General features: G+C 36.6%; 1 protein-coding gene across 1 annotated transcript in view; it reads right to left on the bottom strand.

Moving 5' to 3' along the window:
* Positions 1-14,408, bottom strand: part of LOC121373813 (gamma-aminobutyric acid type B receptor subunit 2-like) — an 86,705-nt gene extending 72,297 nt beyond the window's left edge. The window contains exons 1-2 of the mRNA XM_041500589.1: positions 14,171-14,408; positions 9,237-9,374 (exon numbers count right to left, since the gene is read on the bottom strand). Of these exons, the coding sequence (XP_041356523.1) occupies positions 9,237-9,374; positions 14,171-14,395 (363 nt within the window). The 5' untranslated portion in view covers positions 14,396-14,408. The remainder of the gene's footprint in view (positions 1-9,236; positions 9,375-14,170) is intronic.
* Positions 14,409-15,849: the final 1,441 nt, after the last annotated feature.

Here is a 15,849-nt window from a genome sequence, read left to right as displayed (position 1 = left end):
TGGTTACACATTGTAATGTGTCTGAGTGTTGTTTAATAAATCTTGAATCTTGCAAGGAATTGGAGATTATTTGTCACAAAAACAAAATACACAGAAAAGTGGTGTCTGACGATACTGATATATTTGCATTGCTGGTATTCTTCTGCTGGAAGTGGCAATATTCTGTTCAAATTGACATGACAAAAGCCTAAAGTCAAGTGATTAACATCACTGCCACACCTACACCTAAACAAACCACACTTAGGAGACTAACCTGTCCAGCTCATTGCAGTGTATGCCATCACGTGATGTAACACATACAGCTACCTCTTTATTAAGGGCTGCATCAGTAATGGTGAAGCACAGAGTCGGTCTGAAGATACATATACCACTATACATGAATAACAACGGTTTGGTAGTTTGCTATACACGACGAAACAATGTAACATTTGTTTGAAACACTTGAAACACACCATCTTCACAAGTAATTGAATCAAAAGTCAGTCTTGAACTTATCCTGCTCTGGCTGAGCACATCAACATAGCAAATCTACAAAGCATGCCGTGAAAAGCTGCCGTTCACCAGAACTGAATGTGAATTTATCCTATAACTTATCCATGATATCCATGTCATAAACCCATGTGATAATTTACTTTATTAACCTGGTTAATAATGGTATGCAAATTTGCAAGGTCTCTAGGTAATGTATTTCTGGGGATGGTCAACAAGACCCGTGTACCTAAGCATAACGTTTTCAAATATTTGTTTAAAATGCGTGACGTCAAACTAATCTGTGCTAATCGTGATGACGTCATATTATCGATGGCGGCGACTTTAGCTTAGTTTAGTAACTGGTTTAACGTGTCCATATACCACTAGGGTTTCGAAGACGCCTATCCCGAGTCCGGCCTCCGATAGGATCGGGGGTCTAACTCGGGACAGGGATAACCTAACAAATAGGGGAAATTTTGAATATTAACGCCAAAAGTATAAAAAGGGGAGAGTTGGAGTTAAAAAGTTTTGGCTGCGCCCTTAAAGAAAAATATCAACATTCCTAACCTATATAAATTATTAATATAATATATTTTCGGCGCAAATTTAGATGGGCTGGTCTAAAATTAATAATAAGTATTAACCAATATTCATTAAGCCCATGGGAGGTTAAGAGGAAAGGGGCTGCCAATCATATTTTAAACATTGGTTTGACCAGGTGAGGGTCGGGAGGGAGGGGAGGCCGGCCCTACACAAAACCTAAGGCCGAACCGCCTACGCATATAGCCCCAAAGAATGCCCTAACTCCCGGCATCCCATCACCCCCACCCCCACGGCGACTTTAGTACAGTGATTTACTAAAAAGTTTAATTAAAATGTTATTTTAAAAGTGTTATAGAATAAATAGAATTCGATACTCATGGTTTTTAATATGTAAAATACCAACCTCGTCTAGTTGATCGGTATTTGTCTCGGTAGAGCCTCGATAAATACCGACTGACATAGACTCAGTAGATATTTTCCATATTAAAAAATACTCGTGACGAATCCTGTATATATCCGAAATTATAAACAAAATATCCAGTCATGGTACTGTTGTATCTGCAGTTGGTCCACCAGAGATTATGGAAGTAATGGCATGTGCGTATACTGCTACAAATGCCTGATTCATAAATAACTGCTTATGTCAAACAGAAGGGTTAACTTGCAGCATTTTCTGAAAATATATACATTTGCAACAAGCCTCAAACCATGCATGATGAAAATGACTGTGATGAAAAACAGCAATGTCATCATACATGGTTATCACATTTCACTGTAAATTATGTATCAAAGTAGGAGGCTGCGAAATCAAATTAGGTCGTTATTTTAAAGACACTTCGCCCTTTAAACAAAATTCTTTTTTCCAACAGCATCAATTACCAGTAATCTACAAAACCAGTGTAAAGATTGAAAGAGTGTATGTAACATGATGATACGAATCTTTGATTAGCATATATTTCTGCACTAGAAGTATTCCAAAACAGGTTACGAAAGTCGTGAGGGTATACGCTAACAACCTTTATACAGCTTCCTTAAATGAAAGAACCTCGGAATCAGCCCAGGAATGTGCACAGAACAATATTACAAGCAAGGAACTATAAGTACTTAAATAATGGTAACAAAGTTATTGTCACATGTGTTGTAAAATTGATTGTTTCAATGAGCATGATCCTTTAAAATTAAATAACAATAGTTCAACTTGGTTGGCTATGTTTAATCTTGACGTTTACCCTTTTTATTTCTTCCATGATTTGAAGTAATTAACGTGTAGATGGATGGACCAATGTCCGTGATTAAATTATATGTGATTATTGTTCAGTAAATACTTAATTGAATATTAATATTTGAGTTATTTCATAAAAAAATGGAGTATTTCTCGCTAATGTCTGTTTTGCTAGCGAAAATGCACGAGGTAAACTACTTCCGGTTTGCGGTAAAGAACTGTTGGTTAATAGATCAGAACCGTGGTGCTATCGCTTAACCTATGAAAACTATGTTATTGTTTTAATTAATGTTATGAATAATAAATAACGTTGATATTAGGAATACATGCTCAGATACTCGTTGATTTGTGTATCCATTCTTTATTATAAAACCTTATTGTGTTTTTCTTGAGATTATTTTTGACTTCATACTAGAGATTCAAAAAAAGACCAGTGACGTCAATGTCGGGGAATAAATATAACAGTTATGTCAGTTGTAAACAGTTGGATCCAATTTTGACAGCAATCAGCTGTTCGGACTTGAGTTTATAATTATGATGTTTTACAAAATATTTTTCGGGGAATTCTGGACAACATTGTGAGGTAAATGGGCGATTGCCTTTAGCTTCCTTTGTTGTTCTTCCAAATTAATAGGTTATCCAATTAAATTTACTTTAAAGTAAAGTTTTGGGATCGAACTCAATAATTGCACTTCCTTATTTATTAAATCTAGGATAGATAATTAATTAACTGTTCATGGAGAACATCTTGAAATAATAGGCGATTGTCTAGTCTCCTGGTGTTGTTAGTCAGTCACTGAGAACATTCGATGGATAATGGGCGATTGCCTAGTTTTGGGTTGTGTAAATAAATATCGATTTTTAACTGTAATACTTGTAATTGACATCACTGGTTAACTACATGTTTTCATATTTTTCATAGTTTAGTGTTAACAGTATTCTTAGTTCATAACTTTGGTTGATATCAGCATAATATTTCATATATAAAATGCTGTGGTTTTCAATGCAATAACAACCCGTCGTTAAAGTGACATCTTGTTGTCTTGTTTATATTAACTATTATTTTATGTGGTAAACGCCTTCATGGTCACGCGTACGTTCGAGCGTGCATTACGCACTCCTCGTCGCTTACTTAATGCGTAGGTCCAGAGTGGCTGTACACGTGCTCGCACGACTCTCAGGCAAAACGCACAAAATTCTACATGTCAAGTTGATAATTATTATATATAATGAGAAAGTGTTATGCGTTACTTGTGTTAGCCAGTATACACTTTTAATGTTGACCAGTATACTTGGTGATTTTAATAAGTTGTAAGTGCACTCATGCATGAAGTTAGCATGCACCTTATCTCTTGTCTGGTGGTTACCGGCAGTGATCCCAGTGAATGGACACGCTAGCTTTGTGGTTTTCTTGGTAAGATGAAATTGTTGTAAGGTGTCTGTATATGAGGACAAGGAACGATGGGAAGTACTCTCATGATGTGAGATGTGAGTACTAACTTGGTCATTATTATTTAGTATCATGTATTGTATTGTATCTTATGTTGTACCATGTAGTGTCATGTATTGTATCTTATGTTGTACCATGTAGTGTCATGTATTGTATCTTATGTTGTACCATGTAGTGTCATGTATTGTATCTTATGTTGTACCATGTAGTGTCATATATTGTATCTTATGTTGTACCATGTAGTGTCATGTATTGTATCTTATGTTGTACCATGTAGTGTCATGTATTGTATTGTATCTTATGTTGTACCATGTAGTGTCATGTATTGTATCTTATGTTGTACCATGTAGTGTCATGTATTGTATTGTATCTTATGTTGTACCATGTAGTGTCATGTATTGTATCTTATGTTGTACCATGGTGTGTCATGTATTGTATCTAATGTTGTACCATGTAGTGTCATGTATTGTATCTAATGTTGTACCATAAAGTGTCATGTATTGTATCTAATGTTGTACCATGTAGTGTCATGTATTGTATCTAATGTTGTACCATGTAGTGTCATGTATTGTATCTAATGTACCATGTAGTGTCTTGTATTGTATCTAATGTTGTACCATGTAGTGTCATGTACTGTATCTAATGTTGTACCATGTAGTGTCATGCACTGTATCTAATGTTGTACCATGTATTGTCATGTACTGTATCTTATGTTGTACCATGTAGTGTCATGTATTGTATCTAATGTTGTACCATGTAGTGTCATATATTGTATCTTATGTTGTATCATGTAGTGTAACATTTAATGCATATGAAGTATATTAAATGCTTAAGTAATAGAATGTTGTTGGCAGTATGTTAAACAAAAGTTGTTGTTTTTTTTATTCATTACAGCACAAGGACGGTTGGGGAATATAACAGTGATGTTATATAAGTGGTGATAGGAAGACAGGAAGGATGGTGGGCAAAATGGATGACAGCATAGCGCCTGTAAATCATATATCGGCATGCAAAAAAAACCCCGCTCCACTTAACAATTTTAGACGGTGAACATTTTATACTGTTAACTTATATAATTTTTAGAAATTGAAACTGAAACCAAAATCTTTCATTCAGAAAAAGAAAACACTGGTGTCTTCCTTAATATAACATGTATCAATTGTTCTTGGTAAGATGAAATTGATGTAAGGTGTCTGTATATGAGGACAAGGAACAATGGGAAGTATTCTCATGCATGATGTGAGATGTGAGTACTAACTTAGTAATTATTATTTCAGGGACGTAGCGTGAGCTGGACCTGGGGGGGGGGGGGGGGGGGGGTCGAATATGAACCAAGTGGACCTTTTCCATTTTGTTTTTGCACCACCAGAAGCTCCATATGTATAAACCTGTATGTTTTAGTTCTGAAATGGACCACTTGCTTCAGCGGTGTGTGTGTGTGTGTGTGTGTGTGTGTTTCAGACCCCCAACCCCTCCCCCCCAGCCTATGCCACTGTATTTAGTATCATGTATTGTATTGTATCTTATGTTGTACCGTGAAAATTTTATACTGTTAACTTATATAATTTTTGAAACTGAAATCAAAATCTTTCGTTCAGAAAAAAAACCCAGTGATGTCTTCCTTAATATAACATGTATCAACTGTTCTCATTGGATATATGTAAGCGGAAGTCGTACTGTCTATCGGAATATTTCGATCGGAACACTTCGGCATATTTCTATTCGTATCACGAATTTGCAGAACGGGCGGGTTAGGTGTGTTAATTTTGTAGCAATCTCGCAAATTAATTCTGACCAATATCAAAATAAAACGATATTGCTATGTTTATTTACTTGTTTAGTTACTAGTAACTCCCTGTTATATTAATTATCGGTTTTACAGGGGTGCAGAAAGTACTTGCCCACTCGCCAAATGTGAGTAACAATTCCGACGGACGAGTCAAAAATGCAACTACCAGTTCGACGGGCGATCTATCTTTTTCTGATTGATTGTATTATAATTTTATTTATGTACTTCTTTATTTTGCATTGAATCTGCGTCTCCGCATCAGCCATGCAATAATTCCAAACCATTCAAACAAACAGTTCAGAAGGATGTCATACATGCACCGCATTGCCAATAGACGACTTCAGAGTTCAGAACTGCGCAAACACGGGTTATAGTGAAAACAAAATCATGCCAAATCGGCCCCAGACGAAAATGGAACCAAATTGGACAAAATGGAACCTAGCGTTGGCTCAAATGGCACCACAATCTATGGCTATACGGCTAAAATGGAACCCCAAAATATGTATGGCTAAAACGATATCATTACACGGACGATAATATCTTCAATACAGCAACAGTTATATTCTATATAGTGGAGATAGAAGTATTAGCAGTTAGCTAGAAGTCGGTGAAATGCAATCAAACGAAATGCTGTTACAGCTTAAAAAGTATCATTCTCGCCATTACATTGAGGTTCCGTTATATCCAAATCGCTTTCGCCAACAAAATTGGTTCCGTTTTGATAGTGGTTCCAATTTAGCCTAATTCCCAGGTAACGAAGCCTGTCAAAGATCAATAGTTCCTAAAACAAATTTACGTTGAAAGTATGTTAGCGATATTTAAATTTTGTAAATCTATATGAAAGAAATGTGAATAACGTAGTCTTGATCAGAATATTTCAACATGTATTGATTTGTCAATCAAGGTTTGGGGTCTGATTTAGTTTTTTTGCCACGTGATGTTTATAACTTACCAAGTGTCCTTAATGTATTTGTCACTAAATATATAAATATATATTAAAATATTGCTAAACAAAAGTACATTTTATAAGCTGGCGGACTAGTAGAAATTCTGGCAGGCTAGTACGTTTGTGTTGATTATGGTCCGGTGGGCTAGTGAAATATTTTCCATTTCTGCACCCCTGAAATTTTACTTTCAAAATGTTTGCGTTTGCCGAATTTCTCGCCTACACTTACGCCTAACATCAGTGAAAACTTCAAAAGAACAGTGATTAATAAATAACTGTTTCACAGTGGTGATTATATAGTGATAGTCGTAAGTTAATCAGTGAGAATGGTTAGTAATTAATTATTAATGAGCAGTTAAAACTTCAAAATGACAGTCATTAAATTGATATTTGTTTGATGATTATTAGTGGTAAACTTGTTAGAAGGACTATAATGAAAAGTAAGGATGGTAAATATAAATGATAGTGAAATATGAACAGATATTAATTTTATTGTTGAATATTACTATCAGTTTGGTGACATTTACATTTTAACAATTAAGGTATGCCAATTTCTGAGGATGGCAATGAATAAATGAATGTTTAATGACACCCCAGCACGAAAAATGCATCGACCACTGGGTGTCAAACTATGGTAATGCAAACAAATAAGGCGATGATCAACATCAATATAAAAATTCAAGATATAAATAAAAACAGCGTAAAGAACTGTGCAAAAATACAAATACAAATATCACAGATAGATACAGACTTTTACTCAAAACTTCAATTTGTGCTGTATTGGCCATTCTCAAAGAGAATGTTACACCCCTGCACTACGGTGAGGTTATAGCAGGAATCTTGCAAACAAATAAAATCAGGAGAGCTTTTTTAGCTCCTGAAGATTTTACAAACAGCAGTGGCTGCAAAATATACCATGATATGAAAGATTATGCAATATTTGTAACCAAGCTTGTATTGGCGACGAATTCCATTTTGTTTGTGTGAATATAACACACAAAATGATCTTAGAAAACGATATTTATCAAGCTACTATTGACGAAATCCTGGCGTAATAAAAATGAAAGTATTGTTTAACAATAAGGATTTATTAACAAAACTTTGTAAATATATAAATCAAAGTTTCAAAAGAATGTGTGAAATTGTGTGGATTTGCATGTATATATACATATACTATATAATACGAAGAAAAGGAAAGGAAATAATTTATTTAACGACGCACTCAACACATTTTATTTACAGTTATATGGCGTCGGAGTAATATATAATAATTTCAATATATTAATTTCATAATGTTCTCCAAGTGGAAACATTAGTTCAGTATTATTTGCTCACTATGTATAATTGTATTATATTTTACATCATGTACCATGTATATGGTCTGAGCGAATAGAGAATTTGATTTGAATGTCAGAGGAAAGTGTCATGACGCTGACCTCGGTGACCTTTCTGGGTTAATTACATTTGCAGCTGTAGGGGGTGAGCGTGGGAGACGGCGTCTATCTGTGTTTGTAATAAACATCAGCAGGCATGAGATCATTTGTGACGCCAAAAAGGATTTAATTATACCCTGCACCAGTGCGTTAATATCTATGACTGTTATAGTCAAACCCGACATACATATAATATATATAGATATTTATATATATTAATGCATACTAGCCAGTGCCTGGTTTGCCCAAAGTTTCATGCATCTAAGTTAAAGAACATTCGTTGCGGGCGATTCTGTATCATAGGTTCGAGTCCCAGCAACGGTATGAGACAATTTGTGAGGTCAGAAAGGTATTTATTATCCCATGTGCCAGTACGTTTATATATATATATATATATATATATATATATATATATATATATATATATATATATTTATATATATATATATCAGGGTTGAAAATTAGCGGTTGCCCGGTCGCCCGTGACGACCTTTATTGGCTACGGGCGACTAAGAATTTTACCAAAAAGGTTCGTTGGGCGACCGTCGATTTTAGGGTCTAGCGAGTAAGGTACCAGTTGAAACAGAAAGACACTGAAACTGACAAAACACCCTGCGTCTGTGTTGGCGCGAACTACAGATCTGGCAGCAGAAGACATAGAACATATTCTATATTTTTACTGCGCCAAACACAGCTTGTGGTTTTGGGCCGGGTCTTTCTAAAAACAGAGCTCAAACCTTATTGAAGACACTGCATGCATTTTTAAAATCTGGAATATATTAGAATGGATTGGATATACCATAATTATCTAATAGAGCTACTATATGACAATTGTTGTTCAACGTTATGGTAAAAATGAATCGTATTTAATTAGCTTCCGGGACAGAATCAAAATAAGAACAAATTAGATCTGAAGTGACACCAAGACTTACATGATGACATAACCGTCCAAATATTACTGTGATAAAAAATAAGTAAGTTTTTATGCTTTGTAATATACTAGTAATGACTAAGTACATCTTATATTTTGGTAAAATGTTTTGTTTTGTTTTCCTTTTGTATGTATGTATACTAAAGTGTTTTTCGTATATGTTTTTCCTTCAACACGCTATTCTGCAGTTGGGACATTTTGGGCTGACTTGGTACATAATTTTCCCAATTGGGACATCTTGGGAAGTTGGGACTTTTTGGGATTCAACTGATGGGGCTTAGACTGTGGCGAGCGACGTTTCCGGGAAGGGGGGGGGGGGGATGTCAGATCATGATGGATGGGTCATTCCCCCCTCCCCCCGTTATGTATTGATGTTACCATCAACGGGGATCGATCCTAGATCCACCGCGCACCAGGCGAGCACTTTACCACTGGATGATGAATACGTTACCTGGATCACGTTCCACAGATGAACAGACAGTCCTACTACCTTGGAGACAGAGGAACAGAAGCCCCCGAGCACCATGATTATCTTGGGATCGCCACAAAACCGGCTGACTAGGATCTTCACCGTTTCTCCAGGATCACACTGGTTGTGAGAAAGAAAAAAAGAAGAAAAAAAGAAGAAGAGAGACCATACTTTTTTAACACTACCGAATACGACGTATGTTTCACTAATAAAAGCTGTTATTAATAATTTAAATTGGAACTACTTTGATTTTATTACTTAGAATATTCATTTTCGTACACCTGAATTGGTTCTGGTCATGAGGGTTTTGCTAATATCCCGAAATGCATTTTTCATATTTCTAAAAACCCACGTTCGGTTGAGAAGTAATGACTACCGAAACAAGCTGTAGTCTATTTGTGGACAGTATTTCCCCGTTAAAACATCACAGACTTTAGCTTCTCTCTGTTATAAACTTATCCAAATGTGTGTTATAAGTTTGTAGATTAACTAAACTTAGTGTCCAGTTTCACGGGGTGAAACTTGGGTCTGCGCCTTTAATAATAATAATAATAATAATAATAATAACAACAATAATAATAATAATAATAACTAATAATGACAACAACAACAATAATAATAATAATAATAATACAACTACTACTAGCACTACTGCTACTACTACTACTACTAGTACTACTATTACTACTACTACTACTAATAATAATAATAAGAACAACAGATCATTGTCCAGGGATTTTAGTAGTAGTAGTAGTAGTTGTAGTGTGTGTGTGTGTGTGTGTGTGTGTGTGTGTGTCTAGAATTAGGCGAACTAGGTTTATTGACGGGGGGGGGGGGGGAGCCATACTCCCTCCAAAAATATATTGAAAAAAAAGAAAATATGCATCAACCGTTGTAGGGGGTTCGACCTCCGAAATATAACTCAATAAGTAACTAATTAAAGTGAAGAATTATTATTCCGAGTTTATAGCCAGTTAAAAAGCTTTTCGGCAAATGAAATATGTTCACATTATTAAATTACTTACATTTTCTTTCTCAGAATATGGTTATTGATACAATCAATGCATTTGGACATCGTAATTATTTGTAGTATCTCAATATTGATTTTGGGCTAAAATAATTTTGGAGTTTCTATTTTATTATTTCTTCCACAAAAGTTTTAATATTTCGCCCGAAGGTAATTCCAAAATTGATTATCCTTATTATGATTTATATTTAAAACATGTTACGGTAAGCTGGATGTGTGTTTATTTTGTTGAGGAAAACAAAAGGAAGTCTTGCTAGGGCTTAAAACTTAAGTTATACTCCCTTTAACAACAAAAGGCAGCTGTCAGATGCTGGAAGTGTTCCAGAACAAGTGCCTCAGCAGGATTCTGCGCATCTGCTGGCCAAACAAAATCACCAACAAGGAACTTCAAGAAAGGACAGGCATGCAGCCCATCTCTCTCGAGGTTAAACGACGCAGATGAAAATGGATTGGACAAGTCTGCAGAATGCCATTGACATCCATCCCAAGAGAGGCCATGCGCTGGACCCCTGGTCGCAAGAGAATGGGGAGGGTGGTGGGGGGGGGGGGGGGGCCTAAGGAGACCTGGAGAAGATTGGTGGAACGAGAGATGAAGGCTCTTGGTTGGAGTTCGGGCGAAGTGACGAAGCGTGCAACGGACAGACACCATTGGCGTTCTTTGGTGTCGGGCTTATGTGTGACCGCACACGAAGAGGATTACGTAAGTAAGTAACAACAAGGATTCTGAGAGTACTGGAGAAGCAAATACATGCCCACTAACAGACTCAACAAATTTCCGTATCTCAAGTTCACGGGCCATAACTCCGTCAAAAATCGCCATGAAAGTCAAACTTTATTTGTAACAGTAATTAATAAAGCTATACTTCGGGGCATTGTGAACAAAATATATTTGGGAAACTCAATATGGTACAGACGAACGAACATACAGACATACAGACAGACAGAAAGACGGAGACGAAACCTACTAGACCATTGATTTATTAACCATTGACTATTGAATGTCAAACATTTGGTAATTTTGACATATAGTCTTAGATAGAAAACCGGCTACATTTTTCCATTAGAAGCAAAGGATCTTTTATGTGTACCATCCCACAGACCAGATAGCACATACCACGGCCTTTGATATACCAGTTGTGGTGCACTGGCTTGAACGATAACATACATGTTAATGAATTTAAGAACTTACAAGTATATTATTATATAATACAGTCCTGTATTATATAATATATATGAATAGCTCATTCCAGGTGATTTGTCTATGGGAGACTACGTGTCAGAATTACCAAATGTTTGACATCCAATAGCTGATGATTAATCAATGTGTTTTAGCGGTTTAATTCAACAAAACAAACTTTAACTTTGTTTACAGAGTAGAGATAATCTTAATTAACCACGATATATACATTGATTCATAGCACACGCTAGTATAGGTGCCACAACACTAGTGATGGCAATCGGTTGGAAGTTCATCATCAATTATTGGTTATCGGCTGGCATGAACTGATAAAATTTCGATTACACAATGCGTTATGATCTAAATAGAGCCAAAATGATCAATCTTTCATTATAATCGATCATTGGAACATCACGTTTTTGGTTTTGGGGTTTAAAATTAAAGTGTGTTTTGTTTAACGTCACTACTAGAACACATTGATATATTAATCATCGACTACTGGATGTCAAACATTTTTTGTAATTTTGACATAGCCTTAGAGAGAAAACTAGTTTCATTTTTCCATTTGTAGCAAGAGGTCTTTTGTATGCACAATCTCAAGACATGATATCACATACCACGGCCTTTCATATACCAGTCGTGGTGCACAGGCTGGAACACAAAATAGCCCAATGGGCCCACCGACGGGGATCGATCCCAGACTGACCACGCATTAAGCGAGCGCTTTACCATTGGGCTACGTCCCGCTTCCTTTTTGGGGTTACTGCCTCTGGTGATCATTGTATGAGGTACGTGCAGACAAGGATAGCAGGGGTTTGTCCTGCATATATCACCAGGCTGCCATGTCTGATGGAATTGGGAAAATTCGCACATAACAACTGACACATAAACAAAGACAATTTTGGTTTCTTTTTTGGACATTACAAATATGTTGAAGCCGCAGTATTTTCATTTCGTTATGTTACTAATTGACAGGGCGATGCTCCACGCTTGCTGTCAGTTGAGCTATCTCGGAATCACATGAGCCTGGCGTACACGGAACCTGCAGTGAATACTGGGTAATCATCCCCCATGTGGGGTCATATATTCGGAAGACACACCCATAATTGCACCCGTGAAGTGGGTGAAAATCGGTGTATGTGGCCTCACACCTCCCCATTGAGTCTAGCGGCGCACTCACTCTGGACTGGAGCCAGTCCTGACGTGAAAAATCCCCCATTGCCTCAGGCGTGATATGAAACCAATGCCTACCAACCTCAAGTCCAATGGCATAACCACAACACCGATGCTGACCTACATGGGAAATTCTGTCGTCCAACGAACGATGTAGTCCACTACTGTTACATTAATTTATTAGAACGGAGGTAATTAAATATACATTGGGAAGGGATCTGTGTTCGAGCTCTGTGAACACCAACAACAACAGAATCATAAACGTTAGTATATAAACGTTAGTATATAAATCTCTATTCAATTATAAATTATTGGTTTAAAAGAAATTAGATGTCATAATATGTGCCATCCTCATTGTAAAGGCGTTATTTTTGTTAATATGAGGTAAAAATACGTCACTTTAATTTTCTTGACTATAATAAGCACGTATGATTTCGATTGCTCGTGTCCTGTTCGAAAAGTTACTAAATATGGTATCATTGCTCTGAATTAGTGCATTGCTCGTTGAGCGCGTTTTCAGTTAGTGGCTATATAGTGCTGCAAATCAATCAATTCACAGTTTTACACTATACAAATAATAATGTTGTCAGAAACATGGAAATACATGCTGTAAATATTTTAGACCAGGTATTTTTTTCCGAATACCTCCATCGTTCGTGCCCGAACTGAAGATGTTCTCAAGCACTGGAGAATCGGGGTGGGGGTGGGGGTGGGGGTGGGGTATGGGTGTGTGTGTGTGTGTGGGGGGGATCATTTGCCACCACCACACACACACACACACACACGTACGCTTATACTAATATCAGGGTTTCTGCCAGGGGTAAAAAAAAATTACAGATTTTATTTTGTTTTTTAAAGTTAACCTTTTGACAATATTAACCCTTATCAGGCTGCATTGTATTAAGATTACTCGTGTCCTGTTCGAAAAGTTACTAAATATGGTATCATTGCTCTGAATTAGTGCATCGCTCGTTGAGCGCGTTTTCAGTTAGTGGCTATATAGTGCTGCAAATCAATCAATTCACAGTTTTACACAGATTACAAATAATAATGTTGTCAGAAAGATGGAAATACATGTAAAGATTTCAGACCAGGTAATTTTTTCCGAATATCTCTATCGTTTGTGCTCAAACTGAAGATGTTCTCAAGCACTGGAGAATCGGGGTGGGGGAGGGGGGGGTTGGGGTGGCGGGGGTAGGGAATAATTTGCCACCACACACACACACACACACACACACACACACACGTACGCTTATGGTAATATCAGGGATTCTGCCAGGGGGTAAAATGGGTATGGCGCCATATCCAATTTTTTTTTCCAGATTTTATTTTGTTTTTTAAAGTTAACCTTTTGAAAATATTAATTAATCTTATTATCACAGTATTATTTTCTTAACCCTAACCCTAAACTTAACACATTTTCTTTCTGTGGGAGGCCCCCGTACCCCCTGTTGACTGTGGTTGCATTCAATTCCATAGCGCCATATACAAAAAAATTATTTCTCGCAGAAACACTGCGTATGGGTCCTAGCTATTTACCTGTGTGTAATTCCACTCCAATTTGAGTCGGTATCCCGGAAGAATGTTTGGATGTTTGTTGACATTGTCAACAAATAACTGAGCTCCTGGCAGGAAGGGATCTTCCCAATCCGAATATTTCTTATACGGGAACAAGGCCAGGATGTTGAGGTCCTTAACAGGTCCACACAGAGTTGTCTGCACTTGGAGAACCAGCAGGAAAGTCAGTGGCTTGCGAACACACATCGCTTTGGTCAGATTCAAGCCTCTGGATCAATTAATACTAACAATAATGATAATAATTAAAATGAAGAAAAGAAGGAAGGGAATGTTTTAGTTAACGACACACTCAACAAAATATTAATTTGTTTAAATATTTTAAAAACAATGATGCATAGACAAAACTACATATATGTGGTTTTCTGATTTCTGTATTCCACGAGTGTATTTCCTGCAGGAAATACACGAGTGGAATACAGAAATCAGAAAACCACATATATGTAGTTTTGTATTTATTACATACCCTAAATTGGAATTGTTTTTCTAAATAATAGTTAAAAAATTGTAATACTGCTAGCTAATGACGGAGATTTCTCAATTTACACAACTAGATCAGCTGTGTTACTACGCGGACCGATGAACCACTAATTATTACACATAGGAATATAGTTCATTTAAACAATAAACAGAAATAAGAAAGAATGAGTGAAGGCTTACTTATAATAGTAATGATATTGTTTGAAATGCCTTTAAAGATAATGTAATAGCTAAAATTCAGGAACAATGCAATATTTAATTTGCTCGTAATACGTTACAAAACCAGAACGCCAGTTTAATCAACGAAGACAAATGTCAAGAATTGTACACTCAATGTCTGTGTCGTCATCGTTGTGTTTTCTTTTATTGATGTTCATGGAATTACTCGTTGCTGACAAGTTGAACTTTATATTAAACGTGCCTCCATAAATCATCGCTCCACTGAATAATCGGGTTGTCAGTTCATCCAAGTTTTCTACGCGAGGAGACGGTGCATACGACATAATTTTTGCTAAAGTCGACGACAGTCACTTTTAGCACCCTTGTTTTGGCTTCGTACACAATAAATATAGTATATTTTACCGTAATTTCACTTGAAATCCATATTACGTAAAAGGTACCATTTTGTAATCACAAGATTTTGTTCAAACACATTCAGGTGCATTAGTAATGTTAAAAAACATTCAATAGCAATTCTGGTGACAATTCAGCTTGATAACTGGACCCGTCAATCATAACTATATAATTACCGGAAGGTAGAGTTGCTTTGATTGTAGCACTTCCTTTTTTATCGATAGTAACGCTATCTGACTTCAAAAGAAAGAAAGAAAGAAAGAAAGAAATGTTTTATTTAACGATGCACTCAACACATTTTATTTACGGTTATATGGCATCAGACATATGGTTAAGGACCACACAGATTCTAAGAGGAAACCCGCTGTCGCTACTACATGGGCTACTCTTCCGATTAGCAGCAAGGGATCTTTTATTTGCGCTTCACACAGGCAGGATAGCACAAACCATGGCCTTTGTTGAACCAGTTATGGATCACTGGTCGGTGCAAGTGGTTTACACCTACCCAATGAGCCTTGCGGAGCACTCACTCAGGGTTTGGAGTCGGTATCTGGATTAAAAATCCCATGCCTCGACTGGGATCCGAACTT

The sequence above is a fragment of the Gigantopelta aegis genome, chromosome 5 (genome assembly GCF_016097555.1).
Source record: "Gigantopelta aegis isolate Gae_Host chromosome 5, Gae_host_genome, whole genome shotgun sequence".
Classification (NCBI taxonomy): Eukaryota; Metazoa; Mollusca; class Gastropoda; order Neomphalida; family Peltospiridae; genus Gigantopelta; species Gigantopelta aegis.
Note: the sequence above shows the minus strand (reverse complement) of the source record. Positions and strands in the feature narration are given on the sequence as shown.